Source organism: Humulus lupulus, chromosome 9, assembly GCF_963169125.1.
Source record: "Humulus lupulus chromosome 9, drHumLupu1.1, whole genome shotgun sequence".
NCBI classification, from domain to species: Eukaryota; Viridiplantae; Streptophyta; class Magnoliopsida; order Rosales; family Cannabaceae; genus Humulus; species Humulus lupulus.
Genome location: NC_084801.1, coordinates 34404803 through 34418865, shown reverse-complemented (window position 1 = coordinate 34418865; position 14063 = coordinate 34404803). Strand labels below are relative to the sequence as shown.

General features: G+C 33.6%; 1 protein-coding gene across 1 annotated transcript; it reads right to left on the bottom strand.

The window, feature by feature from the left end:
• Positions 1-5993: 5993 nt before the first annotated feature.
• Positions 5994-6410, bottom strand: LOC133802372 (uncharacterized). The gene has a single exon (XM_062240671.1). It carries the CDS (start codon positions 6408-6410, stop codon positions 5997-5999), a length of 414 nt encoding a protein of 137 aa, XP_062096655.1. The 3' UTR covers positions 5994-5996.
• Positions 6411-14063: the final 7653 nt, after the last annotated feature.

Here is a 14063-nt window from a genome sequence, read left to right as displayed (position 1 = left end):
CCATCTTGTTTCCGGATAAGATGCTTTGCTCACTTCCCACTGGCTTCCTTAGGTTTTGAAAACCCTGAAGGAATTTGAAATGTGAATTGTCGATCCAGAATCAATCCACCATGTGTTAATATTAACATTAGCCATATTAGATTCATAACATACGAATGAAATTGGATTACCTTTGTCGTCCATCCATTTCTTGAACTTGGCGCATTCCTTTTTCGCATGTCCCTTCTTTTTGCAGAAGAAACATTTGATGGAATCCTTCTTTATATCGCCTTGGGGAGGCACTTTATTTTTCCCCTTGTCCTTCTTGGATGGTTTGCGTTTCTTGCCTTAGGTGGCCATGTGAGCACTTTCACCTTGTTCCTGCAAGAGCCTTGCTTCTTCTTGAGCACACATGGTTATCAGTTCATTGATACTCCATTTGTCCTTATGTGTGTTGTAGGAAATTTTGAAAGGCCCATATTGAGGTGGAAGATGGTTAAGGATGTAGTGGACCAGGAAGGTTTCAGGAATGACTACATCGAGTTTCTTCAGTTGAGCAGAAATGTCCCTCATCTTTGAAATATGTTCTCTAACTCCTTTGACACTAGTGAGTTTTGTGGATGAGAATTGGTGGATGAGGTTGTTGTAAAGTGGTTTGTCCGAAGTGTCGAACTGCTCATCGATCAGTTTGATCAAGTCTTTGACTTTCTCAGGTTGCTCCACCGATCCACGCATTCCCAGAGGGATCTTGGACATGATGAACATGATGCTGAGGCGATTGGACCGCTCCCATTTCTCATATAGTGCGATCTGAGCAGCAGTGCTAGTCGCAGTGATTGTAGCAGGTTCGTCCTTCCTTATTGCGTAGTCCATGTCGGCGCAACCTAAATGAAGAAGAACTCGTTCCTTCTAGATTTTGAAATTATCACCCCTAAGCTCAGGTATTTCGGTAAGGATTTCAGCGAAACTAGAGGATGATGAAGAAGCTGCATGAATAGGATTACAAACTTAGATTTAGAAGATTGAGGCTTAATAAAGTCATGTTTTACCAATGTATAACATGCTGAAGAATGAAATTTTATTAAAAAAAAAATTGCCTGTGGGCTAAATTTTTAATTTAATAAAATTGGATGTAAAGGATGATAGATTATTCAAACGAATTATTTGGGATAAAGTAAGGTTTGATACTTCTATCTTTATTTAAACTTTATGATAAAACTTATTAAATTAATTTTCATAACTCCTGTGGGTAAATTAAGAAAATTAATTTAATATATTATCCTAATTAATTATATAAATATAATAAAATCCCTGTGGGGTAAAATTGTTATATTTATATAATCAATCACAATTTTGTCCATTATGTGATCCTTTCAAATTAATATATAATTTTATATAATTAAAGATGCTGTGGCTACTCCCTAATTATGTAAAATTATATGGTTCATTAGACATTATGTTTTAGGCTCTAGGAAGACCTAAGAACAATTTCGTTATAACATAATAGGCAATCACAGAGAGTAGTGCTCCTAGTGTGGTCGTCCGAAGATCATTAAAAACCGTTCTAGATTTGAGCATTTGTCTCAATTTCATGCGTTCTTATGTCAACCACAAAATTGTTTATGAATTATTCATAATTTTATTCACCCTAAATGTTTTATGAATATTTTATGAATAAATTATGAAGATTAATGTGCTAAATATTATTCAACCTATCTTAATGTTTGAATATAATCTAAATATATCTAGCACAATAGTGGAATATATAATGTATTTAAAATTATAAATCCATACATATAAAATTAAAGATAATTATACTAAAAATAAATTTTGCATGAATAAGAACAAAATAATCATACAAATTAGTATAATTAATTATATGTATGAAAATACAATAATTCCATATATATATATACTTAATGGCAGAAAAATTCATGCTAAATAAGACAATAAAATCATTTATTGATTTGGTGAATTAATAAAACAATTGCACAAACTTAATTGTAAAAATTAATTACATTATGAAAATAGCACAATTATTTAATATTGCATGAATAAAAGATATATATACCATACACCAAAATCAAGTAATTGGACATTTTAATTAATTTCTAAATATATAATTTACCAAAATTATATTTTTTAATTAAATTGGAAAAAATTAAAAATGAAATTTATTGTCCAAATAAGCATTAAAATCAAGAAAATAATAAAATCCCAAAATAAATAAAAATTGTAATTTTTTGGAATTTTCTTCAATTTTTTCTTAATTTAATTTTTTTTAAAAAAATCTGCCACGGGGAAAACAACATGTCGTTTTCTCCTTAAAATTGTCGAAGAACTCGTCAAACGACGAGTCATTTTCCCCGGTTTGGTGTCATAGGACTCGTTAAACGACGGGTCGTTTATGCAGCAAAGACCAAAACGACATGTCGTTTTGGTCATCTTCTTCAGCCAATCCGGGTCGTTTTGACCCGGTTTCCTGCAAATAGGTCGTACGGAACCAGGAATGAAACCCGGTCGGAAAAATGCATCCCGACGACCAAAAAACTTGTTTCAAAGCACATATCACACGTAAATGAATAAATAAAGAGATCCATGACATTATATTGATTAAACAACAACTAAAATCGGGGCTTTAAATACAAAAAAAAATTATGGCCATAAACGGGTCCGAATGAAAACCCGAATGGAAAACAACGTTTTTTACATCCAAATTTATATATTTTCGCCCATAATGAATCTAAAATAATGTCTCGAGAGATTCATGACGTTAGATTGATTAAAAAACAAATAGAAACCGACTTTAATATCAAAGAAACTTTTGGCCATAAGCGTGTATGAACGGAGCAAAAAAAAAAAGAGTTTCAATGGTTGAAAAAACTGGTTTTTAATACACAAACCAAAAGAAATATGAATCTTAATATATTTCTAATGGAATTAAAAACATAATAATAAAGAAAAACCATACACCAAAGAAATAAACCAATCGGCAATAAAATATACACATATATGAATATGAATATAAATGCATATATAAATCAAATAAATATATATACGCAGATAAAATTAACAAGGCAGAGATAATTATGACGACTGATACCAAATGTTAGATTAATATGAAAGTGGGCATATGAACAATCCTATATACATGTAGGCGGAATTAATATATAGAATGAACATATACAAAAAGAATCGAATATTGTATACCTCCAGCCATTGCTATTGATAACCTCAATCTAGCTTTAGATCTACAAAAGAAAAGGAACAGAAGTTAGAACGAGTACACAGGCTTCCAAGCTCTCACTAACTCTTTTAGATGGAGTTACTGAAAGTCAGAATGAGCAGCGAGCTTGGGGACCGGTACTCTATATTTATAGAGTGAGACCTACCATCATAGTCTCTGCCACAGATTGAGATATTTGCTTAATCAGTTGGGATATGAAAAATCGGGTAACAACAAAATCAGGTAACAAACAATGTTGACCATTAATTAGAATATTTTGTCAATAAATTAAATATTGACTTTAATATATTAAATCAATTAGTTGATTTTATATACCAAATAAATAATATTCTAACATAAACCACACATATTATAACGTATTCACGCACATAATAATAACATATAACGTATCAAGAAGGCTTTAGACAGTGTTGAGTGTGAGAGAGTTTACTGTGTTGTAAACTAAGTGCTCAAAGTGTGAGTTTGTACAGAATGTTCAAGAACCTTTGTAGAAGAGAAGTTCTGCTTGTTTGTAACCTTGATTCTTTACAGTGGAGAAGAGCTCGGACTGGCGTAGGCCTTGGATTTAAGGAAGGCTGAACTAGTATAATTTTCTCTCAGTGATTTTATTGCTTTCCTTTTCTATTTGTGTTCTCCAAGTGTTTGTGTTTAGTACTGCTTTCTGTGGGCATCTGTTCTCGAGTGTTGTGCAGATCTTCTTGGAGCCCTGGTGTCGTGGTTGGGCTTAACATGACAGTTACAGGGTCCATTTTGCTGTTTGTCTGAAAAACAAGCTTGAATTTGTTGATATTATGTGCTTGTTTATTTTCTCTTTCATAAAGCTATCTAATGTATGGTTATTTAATAGATATATAGAGAAGTTACTATCTATTATAATTTGAAGTTTGATCACTATAAAGAACTATGCTTTTCTTTTAGAAACTGAATACTAGTAGTCCATAATGGTGTGGTTCTATCATTTGAACCTTAAACTTGATAATATTTTTTTTTCAGAATTTTTTTTATAGCCAGGTGCAAAGGTACCTTCCACCATGATGAACTCTTTATGCAGCAGAGGATGATCTTTTCAGACAGTTTGAATGTTAATTCCAGTTTGATATAAGATTTAAAATGCATTTCATGATCACATGTTTTTGTCTTTTTTTTTTTAGACTGTCTCAACTAATAAAAAGAATTATAGAGGAAATGATATGAAAAAACTGAACCTTCTTGTTGATTCTTGGCTTTAGGAATTGAAGAATATGAGAAAACAATTGTACGCAACAGCAGAGTATTTTGAAGTATCTTCCAGAAAAAGGTGATCAGAAACAAATGTAAGTTGTATTCTATCTTATATATTGAACAGTTTACAACTTTCTCATGTATAAGAAGTCTGAATCCACCCAACTTTAATTACCTCTTGTTTTTTCATTAAACTATAGAGCGGTGTAGACCTTGAAAGATTATACCATTAAAGCATTTATCAATACTGTAGACCAATTAGGTTCTATTCTATGGGAGATAAGATCAATAACTTCATGGATGAAAATAATATTTATGTTTCAGGAGTTGATCTCAAACTATGCTCTCCATTGAACAGGTAGTCTCTCAGTTTACAAACCTCTTAGGCTATTATTTTCAGGGAAAGTTATTTTTTATTTTCCTTCATTTCTTTTCTATGCCAATAATGCTACAACATACCAGGTCCACCCCTATAACTGTCATCCACTTTTCTAATGCTTCAAAGAAATTACTTTTTGACTAATTTGATCCCATTTGTGGTTTAAGTTTGCAGCATACAATTGGCTTCATATTATATATGCTATAGTCATAAAATTATTTATCAGAAGATGATTGAAAGAAAATTAAATATGAGTTTTAACCAATCGACTCGCACTTTCTTTCAGTTGAAGCAATTACCAATGCATTTGGCCAGTCTAATATCGTTTCTCACAGTGCTGAAGATGACGGTGTTAAGTTTTATAATAATGGTATTTCAGTTATTCTCTTCATACTAAAAGAACTTCATCAATCTTATACTCGTCTTTGTAAATTCTCATTCAGGGAACAAAAATCTGTATCAGCACAGACCCCACGAGCTTTAATTATTCAATTGAAGAGAACTGCATCCATACCAGGTTTGTACCAATTTTCTCTCTCTAGACTATTAAAAGATGTAAAAACTTATTAGTGCTGTTTTTAAAAGGTTTTCTTTCCCTTTCTGTTCTATTATCTTACTATTTGATGATTTTATTTAATCAGATATGAAAGAGGTATCGTCATACCATTTTCCGGTCAAGCAAACTAGATCTGTTGTCAAGAGATCAATGACCATAAATTCCTTTACCTCTAAACACTGTGTATGCATTTGGCTAAATGATGAGTACCGGTACGTGTTTATACGTCTTAAAGTTTTACACTCGTATATTTTATAGGTTCATTTTTGCTTGACCATTGATATCATTTTGATACATTAGAGTGTGTTCACATTGGTTTATATATCTAGTTTATTATTACTAGATTTATTACTTGCAATGAGAGCTTTTTAAAGATCATATGATGAGCAAAACCGTATGGCATAATGAATTATATCACTTTATTTTGAAACATATACCACCATGAGAACCTCTCCATCATACAACCCCCTTCTAATGTTGGAAAGAAAAAAAAAAAAAAAACTAGAAAACCGGTAGTGCAAACCAAAAATAAGACAAAAGAAATAAAATTATTTTTAGGGCATCATGTGGTGGTTGTAATATGAGCAAGTACTTAAACTCATATCATGCATGATTTACTGCCCAGCTGCAAAAGCCTCAACTGGGAAGGTTTTGGTGATCCCAGCAAAGCTCTTGAAGTGGATTTTTCCGGTGGCTGGATCATCGACGATGATCTCACTAACCGGTGGCCATAACATGAGCTCTTTAGCCTTAACACCCTTGAGCTTCTTGATTTTCTTTGGTCCAACAAAGCCATTGATCTCAGTGTCATAGCTCACAAGTTTGCTAATGATTTTGAAATTGTGCTCTACTTTCTTCTTCTGTAGAATCCACATGTAGCCAGTGCTCCTCACAAACCCTACTTCGATCACATCAGCAAGAGGCAAAAGCCCCATTGGTAGCCCAAACTCCTCCAATAGAGAAACTGCCAATTTCAACCCTTCTTCATGACCTTTCTTCACAAGTCCTCCTTGCTTCTGATCTGCCATGATCGCTACTGAGATTTTCTTAATTTTGTTTTTTTTAAATAACTTAATTAATAATGTGTTTTTGTTACTAACTAGGAGGGGCTATTTATTGATACCTCAATTACTTGAAAGAGACAACTAAAGTGGAGAAACCAAAGGCAATTAGCATTGAAAAAACCACCAAGAGTTTCATATTGTGATTGTATTTAGTCCGGTTTTACTTACCTTTATTTCATTGTCCTAATGTATTTGTCCATTTATTTAATTTGTTTAGGATATAATAATAAAATATATATAAATAAAACTATTTGCTCTATTTTTTTCACCAACAATAAAAAAAAGAAAAAGAAGAGAGTTTCTTGGATATGTCGCGTATTTTCACTTTGTAATTCAAAAACATCTTGATAAGTAATTTTTGTCAAAATTGATTGTTTTTTTTTTCTAAGAAGAAATTTGATTGGTTGAGTGTGGATCAATCTCTAATACAAAACTTAGTGTTTTTCTTTTTTGTTTCAAGTGATTTGATATTGAAACAGTCATAAATATTGAGAGATTTCGTGAAAAATTGATATTGATTTTCTGCTGACGAGACCTTGCAAGGCCGGGCCAGAAAAATAAATAAAAGAATAGTCGAGTATTACTAAAATTAATAAGCAAAATCATATAAACACCATGCAAAATATTTATTTTTATTAAATAATTTTGACCGAAATTATTAAAAGAATCTAAAGTTTAATTTTAAATATTTCCAAAATTTTAAATTAGGAATATTTTTCTCGTAAAAACAATGTTCTTTATTTATTTATATTGGTTCTTGCCAATAAAATCATTTTTTCTTCTTATATTATCCTCTCTGGTTTTGTTGATGAACAGTAATTTTGTGTGTAATATTCTATATAATCATAAATAATTCTTTTTTTCCCCTGTGGTCACTTGGGAAATATCCATTACTAGACGATAAATCCAGCAGAGAAACGTTACTTATTATGCTAATACTAAAACTTGATTGGGTTGACAGCCATTTCTTCCCCACTATATTTTGTTTTGTTTAATTAATATAGTGAAATACTACTGACGAAACTGTAGCAAAGCAAACCAATCCATCCTTTTTATATTATGGTTTCATCAAATGCATACATATATAATCATTCAATAATTTTTATTTTAAAAAATATTTTTACTATATATTTATCCTTAAGTATAAAATTTTAAATTTAGTAAGCACACTCAATTTAATTAAATTAAAATTTAATTTTTCTCCTGTGTATTGAATCTAATTCTAATATTCTAAAATTATATTCATTATTATATAGCAACACAATTATATATTTTTCTTATTAGAAAAATCGTATAACATAAAAATAAAATTGATTTTTTAAAAATATATTTGAGATTTTATTAAAGAGAATTTTACACAAAGTGTCAAAATTGGCACATTTATTACAAAATTACTATTAGAATGGTTTTAACTTTTTTTACTATTTGATATTTACTTATATACTATTTATTAATTTTTATATTTACAAAAATACTATTTGTTTTAATGACACATATCAATCACTTTCCCACCTATCAATCTCTTTTTCTCTTTCTTCTTCTTCCTCAATCTTCTACTCTCTCTTCTTCTTCCTCCATCTCCTACTCTCTCTTCTTCTTCCTCATCCAACACGTTCTCTCTCTTCTTCTTCCTCCACATCCTCTCTACTCAATCTTCACCTGCTCTTCATCATCACGTCGGTTTCCCCGTCGCAACACTCTGCCTGCTTCTTGCCCATTTTCTTCGTCGCCGGCAGCTTCCAGCCATTTTTCTCCATCGCCGGCGTTACCCACTATGTGTATTTTTGTTTTGTTGATTTTTGGTTGATTTTAATTTTTTTACTCATTTAGTTGTTGTGTATTTAATTATCTTGTTGCTTTTTATTTTTTTGTATTTTTTGGTTTATTTTGTTATATTTTCGTATATGTTAGTGCTTTTTTTTCACAATGCATGCAATGTGTTTGGTGTAATGCCTGAATGATTGAGATTTGGTTGTTTAGTGCCAATTTTTATAATTCTTTTGGTGAGTTATTTTTATTAAGTGTTATTTTAGGGTTTTGTGTTGGGTTTTTTTTTGGTGTTTAGGTTGTGTTTGGCTCTTTTAGGGTTTGCCCGAGCAAGAAAATAAGCAAATATCTATTGAATATTGGTTATGTTTAAATATTTATTCTGTTTTGTTGGTTTTTTTATTAGTAATATGTTATTTTTATGTTGTTTTGTAATAATTGTGGTGTTTTTGTAGCGTCCTTTGCTGAGAATTTTGTCGATGAAGCAATTGGAAATATGGACAGTGATGGTGAAGCTTCGATCAAACCCAAAGGTAAATAGAGGGCTTTGGAATGGGAAAAATGATCATGCATATCAAAGTAATCAAGCCTGCAACAACAAGAAAGCAACACAAGAGCTGCTGTTTTTATGTTTTTGACATATGTTAATTCATTTCAAATTATAGGCATCTTTATTTTTATATTTAGTTTAATTTGTTGTTATATCACAATTCTGGATTATTGTCAAGTTTTTAATTTTAGTTTGTATCAATGTGGACATCAAATTTCATAAAAAATTAAGGACTCCCTAAGCTTTTGTTTTGGCAAAACGCTGAATGTAATTTATGATATCAACATTGTAACTTTAAAGCTTTTGTACCAATTTTAGTTTTGCCAAGATTACATCAACACCAAAGTAACACAACATAAACTGGTAAAAGAAAAAAATTCATTACTAACAACTTTACAACAACACAACTTTGATACATTGTTGATTCTCTATAGTAGAAAAAGAGAATGAGTGACTTTTTGTATCCATTTTACTCGCATAAGGGATACTCTGGAATCAATTTATTTTATTTTCAACTGCAAGTAAATAATGAGACTGTCATCAAAAATTATTTTTAGGAGTGGGTAGCATTATTTTGACTTGATATTGTAGTTGAAGTTTTGTTGTTTTTCGTGTTGCTTTGTAGTTGTTGATGCAACTTTTGTAGGAGGTATTTGTATTTGTAGTGTTTTGGGATCAATTTTCCACTATCTTCAAAATTAGTATCGATTCATTATTTGAGATGTGCATAAATTAAAGTTTTATAGAATGTCAACATTGTCATTTTCACGTTTATATAAGTTTAAGTATCAACAACGCCAGGACAACAAGCGAACAACTAAACAACAATAGATGTTAAATTAATATTTTAAAATACCTTGTTTTTAATATATTGCCCAAAATTTTCAATTTAGTGTTTTCTTTCTAGATCTGCAAAATTAACGAGAAAACAACTACACTATAGGGAGAAATGCCATTAAAATATGAGAATCAAACAAAGAGCAACCAAATTTGATGAATAAATTAAACTAGCCACACACTAATCAACCTCATAATTTTTTTAATGATTTTGTTTCGAAATTTTTGGGCAAATATAGATCAACGATTTTTCTATTCACGTAAATAGCTCTTCTGTGGATATTCTCTCGTCGGCGTTAATGGAGGTCTTCCATTGATCTTCTATTGCTACTATTCATGGAGATCTCCCTTCTCTGGTCGCTGCCATTGATGGTTAGCGAAGAAAACTACTCGCCGGCATTCATGGAGTTATTTCCTTGTTGGGTTTTGCGATGGCTGTTTACCGAAGCTGAAGCTCGCCGGCACCGTGGGTCGCTTGAGAAGGTGGGGTTCTTGTCGCTTGCAAAGGAGAGAGCAAGTAGTATTTTTGAAATTTTTTTTTGTGTCGTACAAAAATTGTTTTTGCCGTGTACAGTAAAAAAGTTATTTTTTAATGGTATTTGGTTATTTTAGAAAAAACCCCTTTATTAAATGATTATGTTTATTTATTTAGTTATCTATTGGATTAAGAAAAAATTAAATCAATTTAAATTACTTTAATTCTTAATTTTAATAAGTGAGATATGCCATTTTTTTGGGAAATTTACATAAATACCTTAAAAATACAAAGTTATTCTAAAAATATCCTAAAACAACTTATTTACACATATATCGTGTCACGTCAGCATGGTATACCAGAATTTTAAAATTTTTGGGAAACTCCACTCCTTGAATTTTATTTTTATTTTTATTTTTTTGAGTTGCAAAAAGTTACCTTCCAGTTGCTTGAAATACCAATAAAATACTGATTTTTTACTTTTTTTTTTATATAAAAAACTTTATTTTTAGATCACATTATTTACTTTAAAAACTCATTTATAGACATCTTAATATACCAATTAGTTATTTTTATGTTATGTTATGATATCTTATTATTTAAGGTATGTTGACGCGGTTTTTTGCTAACAGTATATTAAGAAATATAATAGGGATATTAGTGCTAAATTGTAAATCGTAATGAAATAATAAGAATCCTCTTGTACACTTATAACTTTTACGTGGTTCAGTGGTTAAAATCCACCTAGTCCACGAGACAGTATTATTGCGTTTCTCTCACAATTTCTGCAGAGTTTTAGTAATACATAAAGGTCATCCCCTTCCCTATCCATTATCCTTGATATTTATAGGGGAATTTCCTAGACAGGTTTGGGTAACCGCGTGAATAAATAAGGTATACATTTAATACATATTATTCCCATTTACACTGGGATATGATTTGATAATAGAATAGAATATACTCCTGCTATCTCGGATAATAAATGATAGACATGCAATACAACCTGGGCATTGATGAGCATATAAGGAGCCTCCGATTCTTTTGGGATCCTTCAATATGTGTTATGACCAGGTTTCCATGATCTGGATATCTCACCCGAGTTGGTGTTTAAAGACTATCTGAACCTTAGTTCCTATTAAGCTCAAAGCGCCCAAATGTGGATCTGGCCACTATAAATCTCGAACTGGATTGTTATCCTAAGAGGTGGTCTAATAGAAACCTATATGTCGTGTACGAACTGTTTGACTCTCGAGCTGCTCACATTATTGTTAACCAGATATCCTACTTGGGCTATTTTTCTACATATTCATCTGCCAGCTGTACTCGAATTGAGTAATTCAAATCATGCTAATTTTAGGGTACAACATTTCCCCCCCAAGCTCTACTCGTGCTTGATGTCGTCACTTTCTGACATGCACAGTAGGGGCTTTTAGGTTTTTGCCATGTAAAATCGTGCTTGCCCACTACTTGAGTACTAGACACGTGGCCGCCTGTAATTGGCGTCCATTCGGGTTTCGAGGACTATGACAACTTTCCTGTCAACTTTTTGCCACTGTATGGTTCATTTAATCTTGGCCTTTGGATCTCCAGCTAACCTAATCGGATGACTCGAATTAATTCCCATAGTTTATGTATAAATAGGGTGATAAGACTTGAACCCTCACCACCTTTGCATTAAAAAAGTTTCCTTATCAGAAACAAAATTTCCCTTTTTCTCTCAAACTCCCCCAAAAACCTTCATCGCGTTTCAGAGTTTCAGAAGCTTTAAAGGAGTTTCATGCGGATGTATTGACGCTTTCTTTGAACTGATCATATAAACTCTAAGTATATCCTCATCTAGTTTGAATCTTTCAATTCTTTGCTTTCCAATGAGTTTTTTTTTTCACTGTGAAAAACATCCTTTGCTCAATGTCGATTAGGTTACGTCTGAGTGTAAATAGGAAATAGGGTTCAGTTTAGGCTAAATTAACGATACTAGGCTTATTTAGAAATAAGGTTTTCATAAACATGGACAAATTTTCTGGGTTTTACAAAGAAAATTCTACTGGTAAATCGATTTGAATACCTGTTTGGGGTGTAGAATCCGAAGAGATTTTAGGTTTGGTCCTGGGTAGCTTAAATGTTACGATTCCTTAAGCGGTGTTGCATTAAATCGCTTTTAAAAGAAAAGTAGTGGGTCTGACGAGTCTGCACACGAATCCCCAAGTATCAGGGAATTTTAAGAAATCAAAGCGCGTGGCCTAGGTACAAGTGTGGAACCACGTGCTGAGGCTAGGACACAGCTTAGCTCGTATAAATTTCCAGATCCCAAACGTAAACCACTTAAACCTTCGAATTTCCGTACCTCCACAACTGTAGCTAGTAATCATCTTAGGTCGCGACTAATATGTCGCTTTGTCGCTAGACGATCTAAATTATGGCCCCTAGAAAGAAAAACACCACGAGATCCTCTGCTTAGAGCAAAGACAAGGGCAAGCAGGTTTCCTCTGACTCTCCCATCCCTCATTTTGGCCCCGTGGTGGAGAGGGAAATCGTGGTCGACCCCAACGCATTCTTCGAGGCCGAGCATATAGTATCCCAGATCACGACTTAGGGGAAATTTAACAACATCCTACTGAGTCATGGGATTGAGATGGGAGCTGATGGCCTCCATGCCAGACCTCTGTTAGAAGGGGAGTGAAGTTGCACCCCTCTCCAAGATGACTACGGAGCTTGGAGTGATGAGCACCTGAAGGCAGGTGCCTTTCTCCCCTTGGTCCAGTATTTTGTAGACTTCCTGAACTACGTCAAATTGGCTCCATTCCAACTCCCACCAAACTTATATAGACTTTTGGCGAGGTTAAAGTATTTGTTTCTGAGGCACGAGTGGGAGGTCCCCACTCTAGCAAACATTATGTACTTCTTTTGCCTCAAGGCCAGTCCCGACCAGAAGGGGCGAGGTGACAGTTTTTACTACCTCACTCGTTTTCCCAACTCACCTTCTGTCTCGACCTCCCCAGCCACCCAAATGACTACAAAGACTTGTTCTTTATGTCAAATGGGTTCAAGAACTGCGATCACCGTTACTTCAACCACCCTTGTAAGTCCTCTATCTTTATGAATTCAGCACGTGATCTTTCTTATCGCTTTCAACTTTTTATTTGTCTAAGGATTCTAACTGAGTTCATTTTTTTTGCAGCTATATTCGCGAGGAAAAAGAGATATGTGACCCTTGGGGGTCAATATGAGACTTTGTCTAGTCTTCCTCCAAAGGATAAAGACTACCGTCAGGTTGTGAATGACGTCACCATGGTGGCCTGCAGCATGATCATCAAGGTCCAGACACTGGCTCTCAGGACCCGAGTTCCTCTTCCTGCCATCCTCGAGCTCCCCCTTCCTCAAGAGGTCTTACTAGCCAACGAAAACATCGAAGAGGAGGAAGACGTGGCATTGCTGGTGCGCAAAAGGTGAGTTCCTGAGGATAATTAGGGGCTTGACCCAGAATGAACTGCGTCCGAGGCAGCAGTCGGCCCCTCCGGCCAAGGTAACCCATACCCATACAGTGAGTTAGATCGGGTTGCTGCCAGTTATAGACTAATTTGATTCAACCCTAACCAGCTCATTATTCGTCATCATACCGACTCGAACCTAAACATAAACCTCCTTCAGTGTGTGGACAATTTGGTGGTATGCTATGACCATAGCTATCCCAAAGGTACCATCGTGGTTGACAACACTCTTAATTTTGGGTCCAATATTTTTGAAAAGTATGGGACAAACCGTAGGACCTGACCTTCCCTGTATCAGGGTGCATATGCCCCTGGTTTTAGGTAGTACGTAGATGAGTCCAACCCCATGGAAGGACCTGAACCCCCTAGGACCCAAGAGATCATAATTTTAGATTCTCCCCCACCTCCGTTTATCCAAGAGTTAGAGGTTGTGCCTAGCTCGATCAACAACCCTGAGCCGATCATAGTAGATTCCTCTCTTAGCTCGGAAGGTATGGTTC